The sequence below is a fragment of the Alosa alosa genome, chromosome 22 (assembly GCF_017589495.1).
Source record: "Alosa alosa isolate M-15738 ecotype Scorff River chromosome 22, AALO_Geno_1.1, whole genome shotgun sequence".
Taxonomy (NCBI): domain Eukaryota; kingdom Metazoa; phylum Chordata; class Actinopteri; order Clupeiformes; family Clupeidae; genus Alosa; species Alosa alosa.
Window position 1 is genome coordinate 3,643,071 of NC_063210.1, and position 27,959 is coordinate 3,671,029.

The 27,959-nt window shown below is 45.7% G+C and overlaps 2 protein-coding genes across 2 annotated transcripts; one reads left to right on the forward strand and one right to left on the reverse strand.

Annotated features, from left to right (window-relative positions):
* Positions 1-144: 144 nt before the first annotated feature.
* On the reverse strand, positions 145-8,707 carry LOC125287237 (cytochrome P450 4F3). Its single transcript, XM_048232799.1, has 13 exons — positions 8,211-8,707; positions 6,918-7,135; positions 5,197-5,341; positions 4,961-5,014; positions 4,707-4,834; positions 3,430-3,551; positions 2,663-2,939; positions 2,394-2,460; positions 2,136-2,265; positions 1,513-1,646; positions 1,274-1,338; positions 1,080-1,162; positions 145-674 (listed from the first exon to the last, which is right to left on the reverse strand). Exons 2-13 carry the CDS (start codon positions 7,122-7,124, stop codon positions 470-472), a joined length of 1,617 nt encoding a protein of 538 aa, XP_048088756.1. The 5' UTR covers positions 7,125-7,135; positions 8,211-8,707; the 3' UTR covers positions 145-469.
* Positions 8,708-10,215: 1,508 nt separating this feature from the next.
* Positions 10,216-27,287, forward strand: LOC125287567 (rho GTPase-activating protein SYDE1). The gene is given in 9 exon segments (XM_048233477.1): positions 10,216-10,512; positions 17,649-18,503; positions 20,401-21,372; positions 21,947-22,176; positions 22,511-22,637; positions 23,287-23,456; positions 24,533-24,821; positions 25,567-25,682; positions 25,684-27,287. Coding segments are annotated over 9 exon segments (3,240 nt in total). The 5' UTR covers positions 10,216-10,427; the 3' UTR covers positions 26,080-27,287.
* Positions 27,288-27,959: the final 672 nt, after the last annotated feature.

Sequence of the window (27,959 nt, forward strand, 5' to 3'; positions counted from 1 at the left end):
ATACCTTCCCCATTCTGGGATGTAAAATGAACCTCATGTTTTAAGAGATGAGAGCACTGTGGTGTTTAACAATCATCGGGTCATAGAATAAATGATGGTAGTGAAGAAAAATAGACATGACCACGGTTTCTAAAATGCCTAAAATGTTTTATAAGATTCAGGATGTCATTGGTTTATTGGTGAAACATTTTTAAACTCACAGTACAAAAGTTATAAAATAATAAAAAAAAACATTGCACTGTCTTCACAGTCTAAGTATTTCCCTGATGAATGAGATAGAGAAGAGGAATGTGCATGTAATGTGCATAAATATACATTAAAGTAGAATGTACAAGTGCAAGTACTATGAGCAAATGTTTAGAGTCCGACACTAGTCGGAGACACTAATTCAGCAGGAAGACAGAAAAAACAGAGCAGAAAGTCAATGTGTTTGCCAGGTTCAGCAAAAATACTGTGCCACACACTGGGGTCAGGGTGATGGCGGGGGACTCTGGCATAAAGTGGACTGAGGGTCCAGTGGCTCCAGCAGCAGGTGCAGCCCCCCCTCCGCCCTCATGATGAGTTTGTAGACACGCCGCACTGGTGGCCCCCCCAGGCTCACTCGGAACCTGCGCAGGGTCAACGCCACCACAACGCGCATCTCTGCCATGGCAAAATTCTGCCCTATGCAGTTCCTGTGATAACAGTGAAGACAGCAGATTTACAGGTACATACATCACCATTTTGATAAAGGCTTGTGAATGTCCTGTAAAATGCATTCACAGCATAATCTTTGCCAACCAAACCTCCAAACCTAACCACCTAACCTACACTGTAAAACCAACCAGTCAAACTAACTCGACATAATGATTTAATACAACTTATTGCAGTTGCACTAAAATACCAATATAAGCTCAATGTACTGCTATCTGCTACTGTCCATTGTTCAGTTGTGAGAAATATAAGATATGTTTACAAAATGTTCCATAGTTTTATGTATAGTGAACTTTACTGAATTGATACTTTTGACTTAATTGTCAAATATTTTGAGACACAGAACTGTTGCTAGCTTGAGACTCCACACTGTTGGTAAAGGATACCTTGGACCAGCCGAGAAAGGGATGAATGCGTAAGGTGAACGGCCTTTAGAATTGTCTGGATCAAAGCGCATCGGGTTGTACACCTGCAGGGCAGAGAAACAAGACTCACGGTTTTAATGCATTGGACTGGACGCTGGGGAAAATAGAAACATGTGAGTGGATGGGTGTGTGTTTTTGCAGTGCCACTCCCTCACCTCTGGATCTGGCCACACCACTGGGTTGTGATGGGTCCCATAAATGCTCACCAGACATATGTTGCCTGAAATGTCTCACACACACACACACACACACACACACACACACACACACACACACACACACACACACACACACACACACACACACACGCCCATCAGCCCACAATCCAAAACTCTAACTCATCACACAAACAGCAGTTTAGTGTTTTGACCCCCGTTGGTCCTCCCTGTCTTACCCGTGGGGATGGTGCACTCCCCTGGCACAGTCTTGTCCACTGAGTACTTGCGGGACAGGGCTGGCACCGGGGGGTGGAGGCGCAGGCTCTCCTTGATGCACATGGTGGTGAAAGGCATGTTGGTCAGGTCATCCCTGCAGAAACACCCAGCCAGACATTCACACCAGCATTACAGCACTGCCATAGCCATTTATTATTTTCAGTATTGTCTTATAATTTAAAGGTTGTATCAGCAATTTCAGGCCCAAAAAAGGCCCAAACATAAATGAACACATTCATCTGATCGTTCCTAACGATCCGCTAGCTGCCTGCCCCATGTAGGCAACCTACTGTAGGCTCCGAGATCTGTACACAATAACAATTGCTAGCAACAAGGGTTGGCAAAATAAAGTGTTTCAACCAATAACCAACGAGATGCGCATATAGGAGAGTTTTAATTGCACGGGAGGGAGGGGTTTGAACATCAACAGAAGTGACGTATCCCCGCTATCGCTGATACAACCTTTAAGTAAACATATTGAAACTAAGTATACAGTATACTAGTAAAAATAAAGTACAAAGAGAGACCACTTGTTTCCTGATCATGCACAACTAAATAACATGGAACCAGAATGAAGTCTGACCACAGGATGTCGTCTTCATCCCGGTCCTTCAATAAGGTGTTGATCTCCTCACGGCAGCGTTCCTGGTACTCAGGGTGAGAGGCCAGATTGTACAAAACCCAGGAGATCCCACTGGCTGTGGTGTCATGGCCTGCACAAGGTGGCAGAGGGAGACATTGTGGAGAAGGAGAGACAATGATGGAGTTAGAAAAGGAGTATGAATATTGAAACAAAAGAGAAATAAAGTAAAGTCATCTTGGAACTGACAAAGACTCTCACCTTCAAACATGAAGGTGTCGGCCTCCGCTTTTATCTCATCATCTGACAGACCATTGCCATCATCATCCTAAACAAGCATTTCAATTGTAATGTTATTCACTGTAGTTTCCCATTTTTATCTATTTTTATGAAAATATGCAACAGCTACAAAGGCATGCAAAGATAGGAGTCAAATTCAATGCTGATTTTATGCAAACTCAAACTGCATCAAGCATTAATGCACACAAGTGCCACGCAGTGCCACCCAGTGTAGAAGTCCTGACACAGACCCTGGAAAGAAGCAGCACATCGATGAAGTCAGTGACTTTCTTCCTGCCTGCGTTTTCATTGGCCTGGATCTCTGGCGCCCCCTGCTGTTCCAGCTCCGAGCGGCGCAGCTGGACGACGCTGGCGGTGTAGCTGTGCACCACATCGCAGGCTTTCCTGAAGCGCTTACCCTCAGAGGAGCGCCAGTAGAGCCAGTCCCAGTGGTGCGGCGGGTAGCGCTGCCTCTTCACCACCAGCTCGCTCAGCTCGTAGATGGCTGAGATATACTCACTGGGCTCTCTGGGATGAACAACAAAAACAACTTACTGGGGCTTATCTGATCAGTGCCCACTTATCTCATGACAGCTTCTTCAAGAATGTTGGTCACACTGTGTTTTTAAAATGCTTGGTTGCAAAGCCTTTTCTTATGGATAGTTTTTAAATAGTTGTAATAGTAGTAATAGTATAAATAGTATAATTAGTAGTAATAGTATAATAATAATATTGTAATAGTTGTAATAGTAGTAATAGTATAAGTATAAGTAATAATATAATAGTATAAGTAATAGTTATAAATACAGTATAAGTAAAAAATAAGTATAATAATAACATAGCAAACTAAGGGGCAGATACATTTCCAGAGTGTCAAGAATACTGAAATACTGTACGTGGGAAGATTATGGATCGGCCTGCAAACATGTTTGGCCTCAGACTGAAAACTGTCAAATATGCATTCTTTTACCTGCATGAGGGAAAATGTGTAAATGTACGGGCATGTGTGAAACCTTACTCCTGACAGTGGCTGTCATAACTGAAGGTACATTTCAGCAAGCTGTCCAGAGTCATGAGACTGATCTGCTCGAACATCTCCAGGCAGTTCTCTCCTTTAGTCACAAGGCGGCGCCATTTTGCCTATATTTTCACACAGAAAAAGCCAACCACACATGCAAAAGAACAGGCAGGGAGGCCAAAAGAAGAGAAAGTAAAACAAAACAAGAAAGGGAATGTCAGTGAGACAAAAATACCTCCTAGTACATTTTAAAGGGTCTTTGAAAAACCTATATACATACATGTATGGATTCTGTTAGGATGAGGGATAACTATAAACTAAGAAGGGCACAACGATTATCTGGCTGTCAAAGTGTATTCACTTTGTGAAAAAAAACATACGCTTTGTTAAACATAACAATCATTATAATTTACACCTATCTGAAATGTAATGTCAGCAAAGCCCACAAGTGTTTGTTTCTTTACTGGCTTCTATGGCAATAACATAGTAGAACATCATGTAGAAACATGATGATGTTGAAAAGCAGAACTGTTTTTTTTTACAGGAGATGACCATCCTAACAGGAAGTGGTTTGTTGACAGCATACATTTAGCTGCACTCTGACCATGGGTGCTCTTATCAGGTTGTCTTGTGTGAGAAATCTACACGCACTTACAGCCATGCCCTTTGTGTTTCCTGTTGCTCTGTTGATCTGTGCCAGTTCCTCCCACCCTCTTATCAGGCTATCATCTGCTGACTAATAATCAGCTAACATTGAGCTAACAAGCTAACGTTGAATCCCTAAGACACAATCAGATTTCCCCCTCAATATGGCAAGAAAAGGAACATGAAATGTGCATGCATGGGTGTGTGCATGCACAAAACAGACTTCTGAATAAACGCAAATTGTTGCACATCATATCTAAATGCAGGGTCCCACAGACCAAACAGCAAAACTGCCAACAACACCCTGTGGGTTCGGCATAGCATAAACTGCAATGAAATACTTTGTTCAATGTACTGCATCATTTCCAAATTGCTTGGTGGCTTGATGACAAACGCTGAACACAGGTGCTGTTTACACCCAGTATTTTGAAAGCTTCATCAAATACCACTTTGTGGGCAGGTCATACAAGGCTGTGTGTGTGTGTGTGTGTGTGTGTGTGTGTGTGTGTGTGTGTGTGTGTTTGCATGCGTGCGTGCGTGCGTGTGTGTGTGTGCGAGTGTGCGGGTGCAGATGTCTACAGCAGTTCAGATGGCGTGCGTGATAGGCTTGTTACGACGTGCCACTGACTCACGTGCATAATGTTAGTAGACTGGTTGAAGATGATAACATAGTTCTTCAGGATGTCAAAGTGAAACGCTGGAGTTAGAAGCCGTCTGTGGCGTGACCAACGCTCACCGTTACTCAGGAGTAGGCCTTGTCCTGATATGGCAAACACAAAATGAATGTGAGGTTTGTCTGTGTGTGTGTGTGTGTGTGTGTGTGTGTGTGTGTGTGTGTGTGTGTGTGTGTACATTCATACGAAGTGACACAATGTTTTATAGTTACCAAGCCATGGTCTCATAAGCCCATAGAATAATTCATCCTTGATAGTTATGGAAGCTGCATATGGGCATGTGTGCACCCACCCATACAAAGATACACAAAGGGAGATAGAGAAAGAGAGAGAGGGAGAGAGAGAGAGATCTTGTTTTATTTATGCATAGTCACTAGTTAACCATAGGCTTCACCTTAGATGAGGTCTCTAGGAGATTCTGAGGACATGAGAACTATTGTAGTCTCACCAGAGGCCAGTAGCAGGGGTTTGATGTAGTCAGGGTGGAAGACGCGCACCAGGTTGTAGAAAGGGCCCAGGAACCAGGCGCAGGAGTGCTGGTAGGTCCTCACTAGCTCATCCACTTCCCGCAAACCCTCTTCTGAACTCTTCATCTGAGCACCAGTACAAATGCAAGATGGAGAGATAAAGAGAGACAGAGAAAGAGAGAGAAAGAATGTGATGATGAGATTTACTGAAAGGGTGCAGGGTAAACCACCTCAGATCACTTGCATTGCACATAGAAACTCAACTATCATAGAAACGTGCCACACTTGGACATTTAGTTTAAAATCCTTTCAACTTCCTAATCACAACACATTTAGGTCTATGGGACACAGTTAGGTCTATGGGACACAGTTAGGTCTATTGGACTCTGGTGTTTCTTGCAGACATTCCCTTCTACATTTACATAAATTAATTTAGCAGACACTTGTATCCAAAGCAACTTACATAATCAATTACATTACAAGGGCCATTGTCCCCGGAGCAACTCGGGGTTAAGTGCTTTGCTCAAGGGTATAACAGTGGACGCCGGGAATGCTAGCCAAACTCCTTAGCCACTACACTACCACCGCCAAACCCTTCTAGGCTTGTCCACACGCTGGTATCCAAATGGCTGAGGTTTGATGAGCTGACATATTCTTTTTCGGTATGGCAAGAACTCCGGATTTGTTGTCACACATACTTACTGCCTAGAAACATGTCCTTGATCCATGGAATTACCTCCTACAGTATAATCTCCTCCATAATATAAACTGTATAGGCTACTAATAATAATTCTGAGATATTGTTATGGGTGAGCTACTGGACAGCACATTTCAATTTCACAAGAGTTTCGGGTACAGGCTTGCGTCACATCCTCTGGAATTAAACCTAACCCTTTATCAACCAGAAACAGTTCCTCAACCGTGAGGACGATGACACAAGCAGTCATTGTAATTTAATTGCCTTTGGCTTGATGTAGACTAATGTGCTCATCCAAACTAGAAATTAGTCAAACCATTACTGAATGTTTTACTTCAGAGAATGTCAATATATTTTCCATTTAATCAATTCCATTCCACAATATGGAAAAAGAATATCTCATCAATGTACAACATGGTTGCTACACACTGTAGGTCCATAATGTAGAAAGACACTACAGTGGTCAAGCGGGTGTGAAGTCCAAAACATTGCAGTACAATTCTATCTCCATACTTCCTGACTTGGCCACATAATTTGCATATATAAAGCATGAGCAAATATAAAGTAATCTTGGTGAATGTTCTGTGGAACCTAAACAACTAAAATTGTCATTTAATAATTTACTAACATTTGTCATTTAATCATTTACTAACATTTAATAAGAAGTTGTGACATTGGGTGGGTGAACCCGTGAGTCAAAAAGTACACTTAGTCCAGACCCAATTTCCTGTTACAACATAGATGTAGATTACCGTTGAGCTATTTTACTGTCACAATTTCCTCCAGGGACACAATCTATTCTGCTGTAACACCATATGGTCTGAGTGGCACAAATCCTGCCAACATTTCCCCAGATTCATCAGATTTCACATCAGACTGTGTCAGTTACTGATAGAGAGAAATTGTATTTGATTCTGCTTTGGAGAGCTTAAAGCATTTTGCAATCTAACTAGAATACTCTACAATTCCATCAACTTCTCTGCTTGAGGTGTAGAGGTGACTTACAATGCCCAGGTGACCGAGAAGCCAGTTGCGCATTGGGGGCAGAGCAAAACAGCGCAGTCCGCTGCGTCTCCTTGACACCAGGACAATTTTAACGAAGATGATGAGTACTAGAGCCAGGCCGATCAGCTGTAACACACCCCACACGAAGCTGCCTGAAGCAAGGAGAGAGAACAGGTGCGCAAACACGCCGCCCGTCACCACTGCCATCCTGTAACAGACTAGAATCACAACACAACAAGCAAGGTTAGAAAAGATGAATGCACATGGTGCTCTTTGAGTAGGCCACAGAGAAATTACCATAAAAGGAATGTTAAATGCAGATAGTGATGCATGAGTATTTCATCTGATCATATGGGTTTTAATTGAAAAGAGAATACAGAAATATGTACCATGGAAAGAGAACAAGCCACGCACTTTCTCTAACTGTTGTAATGAAAGAAATATAGAAGTATATATAGAAGTCCAAAATCGATTGACATGTTACAAGCAAATTCCCTGTATCTTATTAACACTGTACTATCTGATGACAACAATTTTTGCTCACTGATTTTTACCTCTCATTTGCAATGCTTGTAAAGTGCACCAACGTCTTGTATGGACTGAGTAGGCCTATGCCAACTTAGTGCCAATTTGCATTGGAACTATAGGCCCTTTCGTAGCCTACTGTAGGAACTTTTTGCAGTTCCTAGAACACACAATTCCTAGAACTCCTTTTTGGAGCTGGGGATTAAAGAGTTCCTTTGACCATAGATCTGATCATAGTAACCATGACTGATCTGCATGCCAAGGAAGAAGGGCCATTTTTAAAAATCTCTGTAAAACTAATTCAGTTTCTGTTTAAATTTCCTTTTATGAAACCTGCATGAGAAGGCTGCAGAGACTGATTATTTGTCACGCAACAAACGCCTTCTAGACAGATTAGAAGAACTGTTGCTGAGTCTGCTGATTCTTTTTTTTGTTATGCTTCCTGATACCATGAGCTTGTAGTTTGTCAATAAACGTTAGCAATGCTGTCTATTTCATTACTTTATGTTCATGTAATAATTGGGCTACTAAATGTGTTAAGCGTCTCAGAGTTCATTGTGTGCGAACGCAAACACAAAAACGCCTTAAGAACTGTATAGTTCTAGCCTCTCCAATTATAGCAGAACTGGTACAACCAGCTGCAGTATGTCAGTAACTTTAAGTAAGTAACTTTACATTTACATTCTAACGTTGTCATAACAATTATATGCCACAGCCAGCAATGAATGATACATTATGCAAAGCCCAGAAGTAAATGGGTTTCATCACCTGGTGTCAACGATGCGCTGTCTGGTCACAATCCTAACTCGACGGAGTCCAGCCGCATTTTCACAGGTTATAAACAACTAAGTCTACTTCCTCTTTAGAAAAGACACGCCGCTTAACAGACTCACCAAGGACAAGATGTATATGGCATCAGCGGGGAAGGAAATTTAGAAATAGGCCTATGAATTGCCTGACCATTGTCATTAATCAGACAAGATCCCCAACATATTCCCGATTAAGTTAACCAAACTAGAAAATGTGTTAGAATAGTAAAAGTGCTTGCCCGGTTTTCAGGAGCGCGTATACTACTCACAAGTCAAGATCTTACTCGCAAAGCAAAGACGACATACACTCGGGTTTCATATTGTAGTCGTGATCTTGTGAAAATCGTGTTCGTATGCATGCAAAGTCTGGAAAGAGTACATTAAAAAAATAGATATAGGGTAGACTGAGTACAGTTGGGACATGTGTAGACTACAGTTGAGACGCCATGCTATCTTGCGTTCGGAGCAAGCCCAAGTTGTTATTTTTGCTATGCACATGCGTATTAGTGTTCTGATCATGGAAACAAGTATCCCCATAGACATAATAGACTATTGTCTATGGGTATCCCCAATCCAAAGATATCGGCAAACGTTTTTTTACGACGTTCAAACTTACAAACGTTAGTCTGTGCACTTAAAATTGGCATATTGTATAGCATTGTCATGTAAGGTCCTTGCAAAATCTATAGAAATGTGCGAGGTGGTCAGCGGGGTACAGTTGAGACACACTTTGTACAGTTTTATTACTTGAACATTCCATTTGTACTGTTTTCCATATCTGTTCCTGTGTCACATATTTAGTTCATGTGTTATTCATTTTAACCAATGCTAATTGAAATTAAATGAATGAATTTGAATGAAAAACACTTTGCAAGTGCTAAAAATGGGTCTCTCAACTGTACCAGGTACTGTCTCACTGTACTCAATATGGGTACAGTTGAGACACAGTCGAGACACTGCACCTTACGTTTATGAGCTAATTGTGGAAAATAAACTACTTATGGGTATTATTGATTGATAATATTTTACTCTACAAGCTAAGGAAACGGCATGTGAAATGTCATGTGGAAAATTACTTCTTGTCAATATCTATTTTTTGTTTGATTTTGTGTGAGCAAAAAGTGACTCAAATGTATCACAAAGAAAATCAGAGCTTTTAAAGCAACACCAAAGAGTTTTTTCTACCTTAAAATAATGTTTCCAAAATCGTTTCAGTGGTTCATCAACTCGTAACAGGGTGAACGGCACTTCTGCATTCGCTTCGCGGCCCTCTATCGGCTATAACCGCACTATGTAAGTTTGCCAGATCGGGTAGCGGATCTGTAGTTCGATGGAATGACACATAAGAAACTACAAATGTGACTTGCATCTGATGTCGCAATACATCGTACTTTCATAAAATCATGCCACATATTCTACCTTGTCTGTGGACATTGTTATTTCCAAAGCCAGTGCTGGATAAACAAATAGTGCGTGCGACAGAGGAAAAGTTCTTTGGTGTTGCTTTAAAGGTTGGCCTTGCTGTGCAATCCTATGCCTGTCAGTCTTATGGGGATATTCCTTGCATAAGTAGGCTAGAGTACTGGCTACCAAATGACCCTGTCAAAAGTTCTTCTTTGAGTTGCATTTCCTGTTAACAAACATGGCCTAAAGAGACAAGCATGTGTGCAAAAAACGACAAACACACGTGCGCGGCGCGTAGGCTACGCGTTAATTACAAAAACGTAGCATGAGCAATTATTACTTACACCGTCATCTTTTAGAAAATACGGTTAACGTTTTTGTAATGTAAACTCAAACATTTTAATAAGCCCTTCAAAACTGAATTTATAGCTTTGTAGTTAATAAATCACTCTGGATTGAGTCAGCGAACTACATCTCCCATCAGCGCCCCCCTGTAACCAACGCAAGGGTTAAAATGTTTGGGAAAGAATCTGTGGAATTTCTTTCCTGTGAAATTTGGCCAGACAGTCGTAGAGCGAGCGAACGAGAGCGAAAGAGCTCACAAGCAGTAGTGTTGTGATGGAGGCGTTTAGAAATGTCCTGCTATGATGGAGTTTGGAGTGTTCAGTGGAATTAAAACGTTGAGGAGAACGTTGGTAACTAAGTTGTAAACTAAGGATCTCTTTTTGCCACTCCCCAGAGAAAACACACACATATTCGGGGGGATTCAGTTATGGCTGAACCCCTTCTAAAGCGGACTTTCTCGAGGTTGCGGGGCAAAGAGAAATTCCGTCGGAAAACAGACCCAAAGCTCGCTGGTAAGTGTTACGTTTCTCCTCTATAGAATTTGTAGTTTAGTATTCACCAGTTTTGTGGTTTAGTATTTTGCGATTGCCGTAGAGATCCTTGCGGAAAGATGTGCGCGTAATCCTTGTGTTTATTCGTGAGTGCAATAGAAACTTTTCAAATGACATTTTTTTGTTTTCAATGAGTGCAACATGTAGTCTACGTGAAATGCAAGAATCGTATTTTAAGGCGAAGACTAGCCTATAGGTATTCTATAGATAATTAATCATAGTCGTGTTGGCTGATTTATGTTAACCTACATGTGACCCTAACCTCTTTGCCATGTCGGTATGTTGTGTAGATTAGCCTATTCCCTCATGGGGCATGCCATAATATTGATGTAATTTGGAATTTTATAATTGAGTAAACTCAGTGCGTGCGACCCTCAATTTCGTAGGAGAGTCCCTGGTGCTTAAACATTTCCTTTTGTTCCATTTGGTCGAGAAGGCATGCTGTTTACATTCTTCCTACACAAGTTAATGTTATTGAAATGTGGGCAATAACACTTAGCTAAAGAAGACGGTGTGGAAAAAAAACCTGAACAAACTCAACAGTGGAACGACCATTGCCAATAGCCCACCACTTCAGTAACACGTTCGCAAAATTGTGAGTTACATAATTCCATTCAGCAGCCATATCACGGGCCCCGGTACGTTCCTCCGGAGCTTGCCAGATACCACCATAACAAAGTGAATCCGTATTGAGGAATTGTGTCCACGCTCATTCCTTCCCACATTAGGCCACCGTGGCCTTGTCTGTAAAGTGTGTGTGTGTGTGTGTGTGTAACAGTCTTTTCCTAGTGAAATTCCTGTCTGTCAGTCCTCATGAATAAGCGACCGTGTGCCATGTACCCTACCCATGTGCCATGTCTTGGACGTGTAGTGAATAACGGCTTTATAAGTTGTTGGATTTGATTACACCAGAGGAGGGTGGGTTGTGTTTGGGACAGACTGTCAGAGAAAGGATTGCTTGTTGAGTTAGTGAGGCAATGACAAACGTTTGCAGGGTAGACCTACTGCTGACTTTTGTACTCAAATGGATAATTCAGCAGTTTGAAGATGACAAATGCCATGTCTCAATAAATCTCAAGTTCTCCAATGTAGACCTATACAGATCCTACAACAGAAACAGATCCTACAACAGAAACTCCGTTTCAATTTTCAGTTTTCAGGCCCTCAACTGGGGTTTGTGACCTATGCCTCCAGAGGGAGTTGGAAACAATAGATCTTCAGATTTGTGACTGCTATGCCAATAACAGATCTCTAACATAAGCTTCTCCTCGTCATTTCAATAACACCACTTTTCACATCACATTCACACCATAGTGTCAGTGAATGGTAAATACATGAGTTGTAGTGTAGACTCTCACTCCTTCTCAAGTCTTTCTTGCTTAATGTTTTCACCATGCCTTGTCCATAGACTTCAGCATACTCTTGCCTGGTCTCTCTCATTCCACTCGTTTTCTCTTGCGCCCTGTTTCTCTCACCCCTTCTCTCACTCTCCCGCCCCCTCCTTGACTGCTTGTTATGTCTAAAATAGGGAAAGCAGCAGCACACACACTGGATTGTGTGGACATTTGGAGTGTAGTTGGAACTTATATACACACTTTGCGCCACTTAGACTTGGAACTGTGTGTGTGTGTGTGTGTGTTCTTGTCTATTGGGCTGTTGGGTTCATGATGCCCCTTATAGAATATGAGAATGCATAGAGAGAGAGGGAAAGAGACTACAGCTGTGGCAATACAGTCCAGCTGCAGGTCATGGCTGTTAAGGAAGCTCTCTCTCTCTCTCTCTCTCTCTCTCTCTCTCTCTCTCTCTCTCTCTCTGCTCTCTGTCTGTCTGTCTGTCTCTCTCTCTCTCTCTCTCTCTCTCTGTCTGTCTGTCTGTCTCTCTCTCTCTCTCTCTCTCTCTCTCTCTTTCTTTCTCTTTTCTTTCTCTCTTTCTCTCTCTCTCTCTTTCTCTCTCTCTCTCTCTCTCTCTCATTTCCCTCTCTCTACTGTGTGTGTGTGTCTTTTTAAGTGCTTGATGTAACGTTTGCTTAGCTTTGTAGCCCATGTGTTTGTGTGGCTGTGTGCCCTTGTGTGATCCTTTGCTCACCAGTGACTGTCAAAAGAGTTCTTTATCTGTGCTCTCTGTCCATCTGCAGACCACATGAGGATCGGAAAACAGATCTCTCTCTCTCTCTCTCTCTCTCTCTCTCTCTCTCTCTCTCTCTCTCTCTCTCTCCTTTTCCCTCTCTCTCTCTCTCTCCTTTCCCTCTCTCTCTCTCCTTTCCCTCTCTTTATTGACTACCATTTCTTATCTGTCATAGAAAATCTTGCCAAAAATGGAGGATGTCGTTCCAAAGTCCAAATGCACTGGAAGAGGTGAAATACAGCAAATATGTGCAGTCTGGCCTCTGTGCGGTCACTTCATTATGTTGCTGGCCAGAATAAAATGCTTATGTAATGTAGGAACTGTAATGGTGCAACACAACATGTTGCATCTCTTCCTGTCACTGTTGGGTTATTTATATGTTTTGAATCCCATATGTGTTTTTTTACAACTTCCACTTCCTCAGCTTCCTTGTGCCGCTGCTTCCGTAGTGCATGTCATTTGCTTTTTTAATCAAGGAAGTCAAGGACGTTAAAAAGACAACACAAAAGAAAATAACAGCAGCAGTGTAAAAATGTCCATCATAGTTGAAGTAAAGGCTAACATATGACACATATAACCGACAGATCTCAGAATCTTTGGGGGGGGCGCATGTTGAGATGATGGCACGTGGTTAGGGTATCATATAATGTTTAAAAATGTGGCAAAAAGCAGTTGTGATCATGTCGGTTACTGAAGAGCTTATTAGCCAGGACTTGGCATTCTAGAATAGGCCAAAGGGGAAGAGAACAGGGGCGAAAGAGTTGTTTAGAGGGGAGTTTCCTCTCCAACACTGACAGTAACGAGGGCCGCTTTCCTCAATCGGCACTCTGATCATACGCAAGAGGGTTACTGTAATTTAGGAGAGGGGGGGGATCCCAAGAAATTGCTTGTGTATTTGTGTGTGTATGAGAGAGTGAGAGGGAGAAAAAGAAAGAAAGGAAGAAAGAGAAGAGAGACAGAGAGAAGGAGACAGAGAGAGAAAAAGAGAGAGAGAGAGCAAAAGAGAGGGAGAGAGATGGCTCGGTCCCCTGAGGACAGGCCCTGCTGCGTTTCCTGTGTGTGTTCATCTCCTCTCTTGTGTTTAGATACCACTGCCAAAGCCCAGCGCCTCCATTTTGTAGCCTGACTGGATGGGAACAGGAGGCAGAGCTCTCTGCCCTGAGAGATGACTTAGAACGCCACTTGAATATATTCACAAGGACACGCATTGTGGTCAGAATGGTGCATTCTGGGAAAGCCAAGTATCTCAAGAGAGTGGCATTTAGAAAAGTTTACTTGGACCACAAATCTGCCCCGAGCTCTTAAAGCAGGCTTATTTATTTTCTCCTTTTATTGTCATTTCATTAGATATCTGAGAGCAATTTTTCTTTTCGGGGCAGGAATGGAAAAAACCTTCAGGGGGAGAGGGATGGGTTGGGGGTTGGGGGCTACTTAAATTTGGAAAACGGTTGAGTTTCCTGGAACGGTTGTGGTGATCATTTTCTTATTGAGCACAGAAAAGAGTTGGGGTAGATGGCAGCGTGAACTGCGAGTGCAACTGAAGATGTTGGTATGTGCTTTGGCAGGATGTCCCAAATTATGAAGGAGGTGGGGGTAGGAGGGAACGTTTTTGGGGGAGAGAGCTAATGGTTTCTCACAGCATACATTGTGAGAGAACTTTTCCACTCGTTTCTTTCTCTCACTCGCTCACTCTCTCTCTCACACACGCACACTCTCTCCCCCTCTCTTTCTCTATTAATGCCAGGCAACTGGGATTCATTTATATAGCCACGTCGAGGTTCTAGAAAAGGCAAATTTTCAGTGACACCAACCCTACTCCTTAAAAGAAACCGAAAATGACGAGACCATTCTCCACAGTGTCAAGGAACTAAAGAATTTTGATTTAAACTTTGCATTTTACTCAAGCCACACTAGCCAACTCTTTCAGATCCCAAAATCATTATTCACTTTCATGTGTGTGTGAAAAAGGAGCTCTTCCTGAAAGACACACACCTTTTCATGTAATGAGTAAAGTCAAGATGAATGTTTTAAGATTAAGAAGGACCCAGCAACTTTAGGGAGACTAGTGTTCTATAGCAATTAGATAAGCTCACAGTCATGTTGGTTTTGGATTAGGTTATCTCTTTGGAGCCTACTCAGAAATAGTAAACCCTCTGCTCCAATGTACAGCCCATATTGCTCTGTCTGTGTAAAAGAGGGTGATGTGTTGGCTATAATTGAAGAGATCATATTATGTGAAGATAAAAAAAAAATCTGAAGGATGTGGTTTAGCCTCCCTGGAGGGATGGCTGTAAATCTTGTCCAGGGGCAGGCAGTCCCATGCAGCAGCAGAACACATTGTGTCATTGTCTCTCAAGCCAAGAGAGACGAGGAGCCACACAGCGTGAGCAGCTTCTGGAACATGCTGCTTTCCCTTCAAAGAAAAACAGAGGCGAGCATGCTGTAAAACGTGCCTCCGTGCTCCTAAGGGTTCGCTCTCAGTATCTGATTACTTCATCGCTGTTTTGGTGAACAGTTTGTGAAGTTCTTGTGTTCTCCCCTGACATAGTGCCGTATCTGTCAGCACTCATCCGCTATCTGCTCACAGCATTACTCACTCTTAGCCTTTTCAAATCCATTGCTTGGCTGTATGTGAAGATCAAAGACAGAAGGGTTTTAGACATAAACAGCGTGGTGGTCACCGTTTCACTGGTTTTCACAGTCTGTGTACGGTACATTCACTGCTAGTTAGTCTTTTTATTTTCTTTTTTGTGATCTGTTAGTCTTTGTTGACCATTAATGTAGGTCTGGAATAAGAGCTTTCGAGGGGGCATTACACAGCAGTCCTTACACATTGGCTATGAAGTAGTGCCGTCAAGTCATGATGTGGACAGGCTAGACAATCGTGTGTGTGTGTGTGTGTGTGTGTGGAGTGGCCTACGTGAATGAGTCTAAGAGGTGGAGGGTGAGGCCATGGCACTGCAGATGAGAGCGAGCTTTGTGTTCAAGTGTGTGTATTTTTGGGCACAGTGATGAATGGTGAAAGGGCTGAAGTGTGTGTGTGTGTTCCACGATGTGGACAGGTTTGCAAACAGTTGTGTGTGTGTGTGTTTGTGTGTGTGTGTCTGTGTGTGTGTCCAGCTGTGAGTAGGCTAAAAGTACAAACTGGCTATTGACAGTAGCCCTACAAGTGTCAGACAGCTGGATGTTGTTCTCTCTCTCTCTCTCTCTCTCTCTCTCTCTCTCTCTCTCTCTCTCTCTCTTTTTTCCCTTCTTTCTTTCCCTTCTCTCTCTATCCCCCTCTCCCCCTCCTGCTCACATTTAGGTATCCCTCCCAGCTGAGCCAAGACATGTAAGCTGTGAGCTGTGTATGAATAGGCTGGATATAGGGACAGTCCTCCCCCTGGTTCGTATAAATATACCTGTCTCTCTTTCCCTGTGTCTTTTCTAGTCTCCTCCACCCATGGCTCATTATCTCTCTTCCTTCAATACCCATCTAGCAGTCTTGTCTTCCACCTTTTTCTTTTTCTGTCCTCCATTCCGTGCTGTTTTTACTCTCTCCTCCTCTGTCTTTCTCTGCCCTCTCTTTTTCTGTCTTCTACTGTCCTTCATTTCTGTTCTTCCTTCTCTCTTTCTCTCCTCTGCCCCCCTTGGCCTTGCTCTCTCTCTCCTCTCTGTCTCTCTCTGTCTCTCTCTCTCTCTCTCTCTCTCTCCCCTCCTCTCTCTATCTCTCTCTCTCTCTCCCCTCCTCTCTCTCCCTCTCTCTCTCGTCTCCTGTCTTGGCTGTGGTGGAAGTACAGGAAGTCATCCGCAGTCCCCCTGTACAGTCTGTTACGCTCTGCTTTCCGCTGTGGCAGTGTGCCCTTGTGGGCGGGAGTCAGGGGCTTTGTGTGTGTGTGTGTGTGTGTGTGTGTAGCCTTGTGTGCTCTGGGTTATTCTGTTCCAGGTCGCTAACAACCCCCAACCCGCCTTTGCTCTCGACAACTTCCGGCATGAGCTCTTCGGCACTTTCTGCTGTCATACTGGGGTTGTCGCTGTTCATCATTTAGCAGCGCAAGATGGTGTCATGATTGTGTGTGTGCGATAAACAGTTTCACATATTCATGCTCTCAACCGCATCTATCTCATTTGGCAGAAGAATGCGCCTCACAGTGAATATTCGTGCTTACTCTTGTAAATGCATGAGGTCAACAAACATGCAGGAATGCTTGTGCGTAATGCACGCACATACACAAGCGCTGAGACAGACAGACAGACAGACAGACAGACAGACAGACAGACAGACAGACAGACAGACAGACAGACAGACAGACAGACAGACAGACAGACAGACAGACAGACAGACAGACAGACAGACAGACAGACAGACAGACAGGCAGACAGACAGACAGAAACAGACAGACAGATGCACTCAAGCACACTGAGAGCAGGACAGACAGAGGGCCTATTCATGACTGTGGTGGTCGGGACAGAGCCTCATGCATTCTATGCGTCACGAGTCACTCACAGAGGGGAGAGGGGGAGAGACCACCAGATGTGCAGGATGTCGAGAGAGAGAGAGAGAGAGAGAGAGAGAGAAGGGGGTGAGCAGGACGTTTTGAAAGTAGACGGCTAAATAGTTTAGCCCCCCACCCTCTCTTCCTTTCTGTGCTCCTGCATCTTTTTTTCCTCTGTTTGTTTGTTTACATGTTCTTGTGGAGGGTTTAGCTTTAGAACGCTGTGTTTGGAGAACAAGTCTGTGTTTCCAGATCGGTGGAGGGCGACAGCCTTTAACAGAAACACATGGCTTTATCATCAGACTAATGGCTCTTTTATTAGAAATTCAGCGTGATGGATTGAGTTCATTTCTCTGCCCCGACTTGAACCGCACATTCTGTCAGGCCCGGGATGGCGCTCATTCCTTCCTAAACCAAATATTTTCACACCAAATAAGGGCTGTAGTCAGCCCTAGCGGCGGCAGTAATTGATGTCCCCTTTCTCCCCTCCAATTTCAGATGTCCAAGGGAAGACTCATCTGGACCAGAGTTCTTCATCATCGTCAGTGCTGACCTTTGTCGGTGCCGAAGTAGACAGCACGCTCGCCGAAGACTTTACCAGACGGACTCAGATCACTGTGGCAAAGAAGCAGAACTGGGCGAAGCAGGCGTCCACGTCCAGGGACCAGCCCCGAGTGGAGGCCACTCAAGCCCTGGTGCACAGAGCTCAGGAATGGGAGAGCTCCTCAGGAAAGACCCAGGCTTCGAAGCCGGCCTGGAGCCAAAGGACTTTGAGCGAAGATGGCGCTGAGGGCAGGTGTTTGGACTTCGAGTGGGAGGCCGTGCCCTCAAGCCCCCTGTGGGACTCGATCGACGCCGCTCTGCCTGACCTGGCTCCCCCTCCTGCGGCAGCAGGATACGCAGAGGTCAGCGCCTCGTCCTCCTCCTCCTCTTCTTCTTCCAGCACAGTTCGGCTGGCCGGCCAAGGGGCCTACCTCCAGAACCTGGAGAGGAGCAGCCGGGCCTGGGTGCTGTCCACAGGAAAGACCCAGGCTTCGGAGGAGGCCTCGCGTCTGCTCTCCGGCGGCCTGACGGATAGGAAGCAGACGGCTGACGGGGAGCACAACATTTGGTACAACCCCATCCCCGAGGAGGAGGACGCGCGGGTGGAGGACAGCGGTGGCGAGTACGGCGACCCCTGGAGGAGGAGAGGGGAGAGGGGGGCGGATGACCACAGCAAACCAGGGGCCACGGGGAACAGTGCTGGCAGCAGCAGAGGGGCCCAGGGGGCAGCGTCCAGCACAAACCCCAGAGACATGGCTGCTGAGGTGGCCTGCAGCAGCAGTAGCAGCAGCAGCAGAAAGGACAGTCCAGGTATAGTCAGGCACCACACCACACGCCCCAGTCCTGAGGCAGTCACCCCACACCACCCCACATGCCCCAGCCCTGAGGCAATCACACCGCCCCACATGCCCCAGTCCTGAGGCAGTCACCCCACCCCACATGCCCCAGTCCCAATTCATTCCTGCAACACTAGCATTAGCAGTATATTAATATTTGAGCACTGCTCAGGTGATCACATAAGAGTATAAAGGGTTGGGATATGTGCAGGGATGGGCAAAAATAATCAAAATGCACTTTAAAATAAAATATCAAATACCTAATTTTAAGTGTCAAATTAAACTACAAAATACAGTAGCTATGCTATATATCAAAATAAAATACTGTATTTTTGTTTTACTAAAAATACTCTTTAAGGAAGCATGAACTCACTTTGCAAACCTTCCATATCTGTCTATTTAATCTATTCCTTCATCATTACACTGGCTCTGATTACGTGGACAATGTTTGAGAGCAACAGCTTTTCTCTGTGCACGAGACATGCCATAAATCTGCCAACCGATCAGCAATGCTGTCCAGTCTGTTACATCTCATAGCCTAAATACTGTATCAGAGATGTACTCAAAGTTACAACCGAACTTATCAAGTGGTACAAACTATCCACCGGACCAATTGAGAGCCACTGTGTTTCTTTAGGCGATACATGGGGCAACTTTTTGAGCAATTTATGTTGCAAGGCAACCACAGAACCGGTTTTTACTGATGAGTAAAGTTCTTCAGAAAAATAAGTTGCTCAATATCAAAGGGAATGTGCCAGAACAACAATACTGAAAAAAAGTGTGGGTGAGCATGTAATCATGTGGTTGAATGAGTGGGTTGGTTTGAGAGGGAGTGTATTTTGTGTGTGTGTAAGCAACCTACAGTACACGTTATTCGTCTTGCACTGGATCATCTTCACAAATCTCAATGGGCCTCATTCACCAACCGTTCTTACGAAGAAATTTGTTCTTAAAACCCACTTACACAGTTTTTTCGAAGATTATGGTATTCAGCAATGTTTTCTTGTTCTCAGGTTAGAACAGAATCTATGAACACTCAAGAGCACTCTTACACACATTTGAGAACTGACTTGTTAGTGCAAAATCAATGGTTATTGCATTTTCATCATGTCTGCAGGTGCAAAATATAATACAATTACAACTATATATTTTATCGTTTATGATATTTTTGAATAAAAATATTATAATTTTTCTTTTAATAAAATTAATTCCACTATTTTACAAAGCGTTAAGGTATTTTGAAATAAATAAACACAACAAATAACACTTTTTCACTTTTTATACTATCTACTAAATATAATGACTATTTACTTTTCAATTCCTAAAGCAGTGCTTTCTCTTCAAAACATGTCATGTACGGTAATCAAATTGTCTTGCTCATGTAGTGTATAATATAAGGTAGAAATGAAAGCTGGTGCCTCAGCCTCAATTTGTGTGCACACGGCCCTGCCGTATCATGCCCTTTTATGGGGATTGACAGGGCGTTTACCTATGCTAATTAAGAACAATTGGCACACCCCGTCAACTTAAGCAGAAAATGGTATTCATCATGATAAGAACCAAACTGCGAAAAATTCTGAGGTTTAAGAACACCTTTGTGAATCTGCTTTTTTCGTAGTTTTCTTAGGAAGATATTGGTGAATGAGGCCCTTTATTCTGAACACAACTCTGGAAAAATTACTAAGTCAGCCCCAGTCAGAAGCTACATTTATTGTTTTGCACTTTCATGGTGTAATCAGTATTGGTTTTACCAAAAAATATTTACAAAAATACACACCTATAAAGCATTTTGATACAAAATGTTCTTCCACCCAATAAAATACAACACGGGAAGTGTCCTGTCTTTGCTGACTCTCTGTCTCTGTGTCCAGATATGTCGCAGCAGAGGGTGCAGCAGTCTGATTTCCAGGCCGTGGCTGGAGCCTCAGGCAGCGGCAGTGCTGGTGGAGGTGCGACCTCCTCGGACAATCCAGCTCCGGCCTCCAAGAAGTCCAGTGCCTCGGGCGGGACGGGCAGCAGCATGATGGAGCGGATCAAGTCCCCGGGCACGGTCCGGCGCCTGTCCATGAAGATGCGCAAGCTGCCCGAGCTGCGCCGCAAGCTCAGCCTGCGCTCCTCGCGCTCTCAGCGCCATGCCAACGGGCAGGGCGGCAGCAGCGCCAACGACGACGCCTCGCCGCCCAACGCCCGCAAGGAGTCGTCCAACAACGTGATCAGCCGCTACCACCTGGACAGCAGCGCCCCACCGGCCCGACCGCGCCGACGGGCCTCGAGGGCGCGCTCCGCCGACAAGGGTGGCTACCTCAGCGATGGGGACTCCCCCGAGCTCCTGCCCAAGCAGGGCGGCGCCGCCTCGTCCACTACCGCCGGGTCTCAGGGCGCCGGCTCGGTGGCCCCTCCTCCCCCTTTGCACCAGACCGGCCAGGAGGCCCCGGGCTCGGCCTCTGCGGTGCCCTTGGCGGACACCGGCTCCTTCCGCATGTACAGCCTGGCGGACCAGCCGCGCTGTGGCCAGCGCATGTCGGGCCTCCTCACCGTCCACCTGCTGGGCGTGGAGGAGCTGACGCGGGCCCCGGCGCGGGCCGACGCGGGCAAGGAGGTGTTCTGCGCCATCCAGGTGGACGGCGTGACGCGCGCGCGCACCTCACTGCTCACGTGCCGTGGCGCCACGCTGCCCCTCAACCACACCTTCAACCTGGAGCTGGAGCGGGCGCGCCTGCTCAAACTGGTGGTCCTCACACCCGTCACGGCCACCACAGGACAGCCCGCTAACGGCTCGGTGGCGCCCACGCGTAACCGCGTCTGCTGCCTTGGGGCCGTGGCCATCCCACCACTGTTCAGAGGTGAGTCAACATGGGGAGGATGAGGGAGAGCACACGTACACTGGTCTACAGTGGTTTACACTGGTATACACTGGTTTAAATCAGATCTGTTTCCAAATAATATTTTAATTGATATCATTTACTTTAAAGAGAACAAAGCTTTTTTTTTTTCCCAAAGCCACCCACAAATGAGTCGATGAAAAACAAAAGTACGTTTGCTGCGTTTACAGGAATAAACATTAAGTGCTGCAAGTCTGCGACTCAAGAGATCAAAGGGCCACTTCTGGAGAGGATTTACTGTTCTCTCTTCCTCACTTCTCCCTCCTGAATCATCTGCTTCCTCTGCTCTCTCTATCTCCACATCTCAACCTCAATCTGTCTCCCCACTTCCCTCTGTGTACTCCTTTCTTTCAATTCTCCTCTCTCTCTCTCTCTCTCTCTCTCTCTCTCTCTCTCTGTCTCCCCCAACTCTCTTTGCTGCTGTCATCCCTGCCCATCCATCTTTCTACCTTTACTTTACATTTCACACACTCTTCTTTTTTTCTCCCTCTCTCCACTCATCCCCCCCCTTCACCCCTTCTTTCTCCGGCCGTAGGCTCGCGCAGTCAGCAGCTGTGTGTGCGTCTGGAGCCGCGGGGGCTGCTCTACGCGAAGCTGACCCTGCTGGAGCAGTGGGAGGCCCCGCCGCCGCGCCTCAGTGAGCTGCCCCCTCCCAGCGTCTTCGGCGTGGAGCTGCGCCACCTGGTGGACAAGGAGGGCTCGGCGCTCCAGGTGCCCCTGCTCATCCAGAAGAGCGTGGCAGAGATCGAGAAGCGCGGCCTGAAGGTAAGAGGGAGGGAGGGCGCTTTCGCTCTCTCTCTCTCTCTCTCTCTCGGCACAGCTGCCTGCGCACGTTTTTTGATCAGGCACGACGTGGAACTATTTATGGAGTGGAAAACTCAATGGAAGGGAGTCCGGCGAGTTTCAGTGGAAAAATACAGCTTGAGGGATCGGGGGGTTTGGCGTTCTGGTGGCAAAATTCTTCTCAGCCGAAGGCATTTGTTATTATGGTTGGAAGTTGTCAACATCACACAATTCTTTCTTGGTGTCTGCTGTGTATTAACAAGTGCAAATCTGTGTGTGCGTCTGTGTGTGTGTGTCTGTCTGTGTGTGTGTGCAGGTAGTGGGCCTGTACCGACTCTGTGGTTCGGCCGCAGTGAAGAAGGAGCTGAGGGATGCGTTTGAGAGGGACAGTACAGCGGTCACCCTCAACGAGGACCTGTACCCAGACATCAATGTCATTACCGGTTCGTACCACAATACCCCTGGCAGCACTTTCCAGAGCTCTTATCTCCCTTTCTGTGGTATATCTTACTGTTGCGAAAGGAAGTCACATCGTGTGAACTTGCCAGATAGGCAGCTATGTCTGTTATGGATCTGACCTTAGACTGTAGAACAGACCTTGCCCTAAACAAACCTGGCCCTGGTCAATGACAAATCAGTACCACAGAGTTTAACTGCTGTCAGGCCCAGAGCAATGCCAAAATCAGTACCACAGAGTTTAACTGCTGTCAGGCCCAAAGCAATGCCAAATCAGTACCACAGAGTTTAACTGCTGTCAGGCCCAGAGCAATGCCAAATTGTACCACAGAGTGAAGCTGCTGAGTCTGGTTTTGATGGTGGAGGTTTGCCAGTGAGGGTCTAACTGACTCATATAGAGGAGCCTTCCACCCCAAGGCAATGCTGCCAAGCAGGATGACGAAGACAACCAGCTATATTGAACGCTTGTGACAGCATTTACCACAGCCCAAGTGATTTAGGGAAAATGAGGAGGAAAACAAGATTAGCTGGATTGGTCAGGGGCTCTGGTGGAGAATGCACGCTATGTTCAATAGGTCAGTCTGCCTCAGTCCATCTCAATCAGCCTAGCTGCTTCTGCTGTGTGATTTGGCGCAGGCATCCTGAAGGACTACCTGCGGGAGCTGCCATCGCCGCTCATCACGAGGACCCTGTACGAGGTGGTTCTGGAGGCCATGTCCTTGAGGCCAGCCTGCCGGACCGACGCGGACACCCAGCGCAGCCAGAGCACCGTGTCCCTCCTCCAGTGCCTCCCCGAGCCCGAGAAGGTACCTCTCCTCTCTCCTTTCTTCTCTTCTCCCTCTCTTCTTCTTGTTTTCCACCGCCATCCTTTGTACTTGTCGTTCGCCGATAGTTGATGTAGGCTGGCAGTGCTGGCGTTGACTGCTCTGAGGTAAAGGGAACAGGCCCGGCTCCAGAGCAGCCTGGGTTGGGAGCTCTCTCTCTCTCTCTCTCTCTCTCTCTCTCTCTCTCCTCTCTCTGTTCATTCTCTCCTCATCTCTTTTGCCTGAGTCAACAGGCATGACAGAAAAACGAGCCTCCGCTGTCTGCTCGCCTGAGTGCGTAAACACGGATCGTGTCAACACACGTGAGGCCGAGTGCGTTTCATTGTGTTTTGACAGCATTATGCAAGAATGCTTGAGAAAGTGGGGACAGAGAGAGAGCGAGAGAGAGAGCGAGAGAGAGAAAGGGGCCGGAGGAGTGGTGGACGGACGGACAGAGAGATGGAGGAGGAGGAGGTGGGGGAGGGGGGTCCAGAGCCCAGCCGCAACGAAGCCCAGAACATTCTCCCTTTCACTGGCACTGAGCCACGGAACGGAATGTTACAGACCTCTCTCTCTCTCTCTCTTTCTCTCTTTCCCTCTCCATCGTTCACTCTCTCGTTTGGTAATCATATGTTTGTTTATCCCCCCTTTTTGAATCCAGAGGGCTTAGCCTTGTGTTTCCCGGCCTATTCCAAAACAAACAGACTTTAATAATGTGAACCTCTCCTCTTAATGCCGTGTGTTTTCAATGTTCCTTTTTTTCAATGCCAACATCAACCCCCCGGCCCAATTCCCCAACTTTAAAAAGAAAAGTGTGGGCAGTTTGTTGAAACAATGACTCTCTCTCTCTCTCTCTCTCTCTCTCTCTCTCTCTCTTTGTATTTCTCTTTCCCTCCATTGGCCAAGGGATTTTCCCCATCCCTCTCCGAGCATGGATAGCGGAAAAGAGACACTCAGTGGTGTTTACGTTTGAGAGGACATTTCTCACCAACTGTTTGATTCCCGACTGCTGAGTGTTGAGAGGCCCTCTTTCTCCCTGTGTTTGGTGCGTCTCTCTGACCACCCGCTCTCCCCTGCAGGCCACACTAACCCTGCTGCTGGACCACCTGAGCCTGGTGGCCTCCTTCTGCGACAGCAACCGCATGACGTGCCAGAACCTGGCCGTGTGCTTCGGCCCCGTGCTCCTCACGCCCACGCAGGAGTCCTGGATCCCCAGCGTGCCGGGAGCACTCGCTCCTGCAGCCAGTCGCTACCAAGACAGCACAGCCTGGACCGCTGGGCGGAGCTTCCACAGCGAGGACATCGCCAGTGCCGTGGACTTCAAGCGCCATATCGAAGTCCTGCATTACCTGCTGCAGCTGTGGCCCAGTGAGTGTGTGTGTGTGGGTGTGTGTGTGTGTGTGTGGGGGGGGCGTATGTGTGGCTATGGGTGGGTGTGTTTGTGTTAGACGGGTGGGGTGCATACTTGTGTATGTGTGTGCATTCACCCACGTCATTGGTCAGCGTGTGGGTTAAGTCACTGTTTCAGTTCTGTGTTTGTGTGTGTGTGTGGGTGGGAGAGCAGTGAGTTAGTGTTGTCTGTGTGAAGGGTCTGTGTGTGAATTAAAGGGGTGGGGTGGACGTAGCTCTGGCCAACTGTGGACACACTATACATCTCCACTCTGCTCTTTGATGCGTCTACAATGTGTGTGTACTTTGGCAGACACACATACAGCCATTCACTTCCCCTGGTCATTATTGTGGCCAAGGGAGGACAAATATGATAATTTGTGTGTATGTCTGCATATGTGAGTGAAGGTCCATTCATCTGAGAGATCAAGAGTACACACACACAGACACACACACACACACACACACATCTATCAGCTGATGGTAATTAATCATAATTAGGAAGACCTGACTTAGTAAATGAAGCGCTGGGGCCACCGAGCCCAAGAGTCAGAGTTTGCTTTCTTCAGCTGTGGCTTTTCACAAAGCGTGTGTGTGTGTCTGTGTGTCTGTGTCTGTGTCTGTGTGTGTGTCTGTGTGTGTGTGTGTGTGTGTGTGTGTGTGTGTGTACATGTAAGTGTGATTCAGTGTCTAAAAGACTTTCTTCATGTCTGTTCCTCCCCAGTTCCCACAGGCAGAGTCCCAGAATCCCCCTCTCCTACTCCCGTCACCACAGAGCCCCCCCCCCTCCCCCCCCCCTGCCCCCCACACCGTATCCCACAATGCCTTGCAGCGGCGAGGCCAGCGGCTGCCCCTGCGCCTGGACATGCCCCAGGAGGTGGTGGTCTCACGCCGCGGGCGTGGCCGCCTTGAGAGCCCGCCCTGCAACCGGTACGCCGGCGACTGGAGCCTCTGTGGCCGGGACTTCCTGTCAGGCGGCGAAGCGGACTACGACGAGGTGGCGGGCAGCGACAGTGACGAGGAGGACGAGGAGGACGACGACCTCGGACAGACGCAGCAGCAGCAGCAGCCATCGACGAAGGAGAGCTGGCAGCCGTCACCCGCCGGCCTCTATGTGGACGACTTTGCGCTGGACTTTGACGCGCCGTTTACCTGCAGGCTGAGCCTGAAGGACTTTGACACGCTCATCTCAGACCTAGAGAGAGAGCTGGCCAAACAGATCAACATCTGTCTCTAGGACCAAGACCGAGCTGGGACCGGATGGAGGGATAGAGAGAGAAGAGTGGAGGAGAGGAGAGGTGAAGAGATTGGAAAAAAGCTGTCAGGTTCAGAGGAAGGTGACACAAATGACTAAAGAATGACGACGAGCAGCCTCCGCTGCTTCAGAGATGATGACGACATGTATTTAATAATTCCTGGAGCTCTGTTGAGGCTCTCTGCTGTGTAGCAGCTCCGTGTGCCAAAAGCTGGTCGTCGTCTGCGAGCGATGACAAGACCCAGACAAAAAAATAAAATCGTGTTCATTTATTGTAAACGTTCAACATATCACTTGACAGACTGCTAATCTTAAACTAAGCTATTGACAATCAGTGTTTTTGAGAATTTATACTCTAATATTTTAGAATAATCTAATTCTGTCATTGTGGTGTCTGTGTGGTGTGTCGTTAAGTGGAAAAGAAAATGAATGTTTAATGATATTGCCCAATATTTGTGCCAAAGTTCCTTATTTATTATTTGTATTAAATTATGGCGTTCAGGCTGATTTAGTATGACATTGCCCAAAATGTGTTGACAGTGTCGGTCAGATTTTTTGATGACCGTCATAATTTTGCACAATGAGAGAAGCATGTCAGTAACCACAATTTCCCATGTTCATCCAAAGATCTTTCGATGAAAAAGCACAAGTTAGAAAAATGGACACGTACTCAAGTATCCCAAGCCTACAGTCACAAGTTCTCACATACTTTTGAACACGTGGTGGTTTTGACTTTGAGGAAAAATGCTCTTACATGGACCTCACTGACCAAAGACTTGTGTGTTGCACTTCCTTTTTGGTAGTTGAAGAGACTTAGTATTAGTGCAGCATGTGTTGCTGTTGTCATGTTTGCTGTCATCAGCAGTATTTGTTTTGATATTTTTCCCACGGTACAATACTCAGCTAACTGTGATTTATTGAAGCCACAGAAGGAATGACAAGGCCATATTTTAGAGCATTGCTCCTTATGCAATAATGACACCATATTTTTTGACATTTTGTATTCTATTTTGTTTAGTTATATAAACAATATTATTTTGTATTGCACATTTACAGCAAGCACTTATATTTTATGCCATATAACCAAGTGTTCAAGTACACCATTCTTGTTATGAATTTGTACTGTAACATACCATTCAGTGTTATAAACCAAAAGAAGAAGACAATAAAGCACAGTATTATATTTCCAATCGATTGTTTGTTAATGTTTTTACTGCTGCTGTTTTCGTAGAGCAAGAAGCGTAAATATACTTGGTCTCTGATGACCTCTGCTGGCCATGCTGTGGAATGTGGTGAGTCTGGGAAGTGTGTACACTATACATTCCCATAACCTTCCTCCATGTCCATGCCACCATGGGGGTCATCCCACACATAGCACTGTCCCTAACAGAAACCGCAGTTTGGATGCCGTGTCAAGCCTTACCCCTAGTCTAGATTTGCATTATCTAGATGATTTGCATTATCTAGATGATTGCATTATCAATGAGCTAGAATTCTGATTATATATACACATGAAGTACTACAAATGTTTCAATTTATTTTCAATCTCAATGTGTTCTAGTACCAGCAGGTGGCATGATACACCCATGTGAGATTGAGTCATCTCACACAAAGATGTCTGTGTAATTTAGCTTTTACTGATTCACTTACTTCTTAATATGATGAGTGTAATGTACCTATTCATTAGATGAATTAAGTCAGTAGCTCTTATAGAGTACTTAATTGAGTTAAATTGATCATGACATAGTTCATATAAATCTTCCATTACACATACTGAACATCAGATGCTAGCATATAAGATGGGCTGAACGATTTGGAGCAAAGTCAAGCTTCAGTTCAATATTCCAAATTTAGTTTTGAGT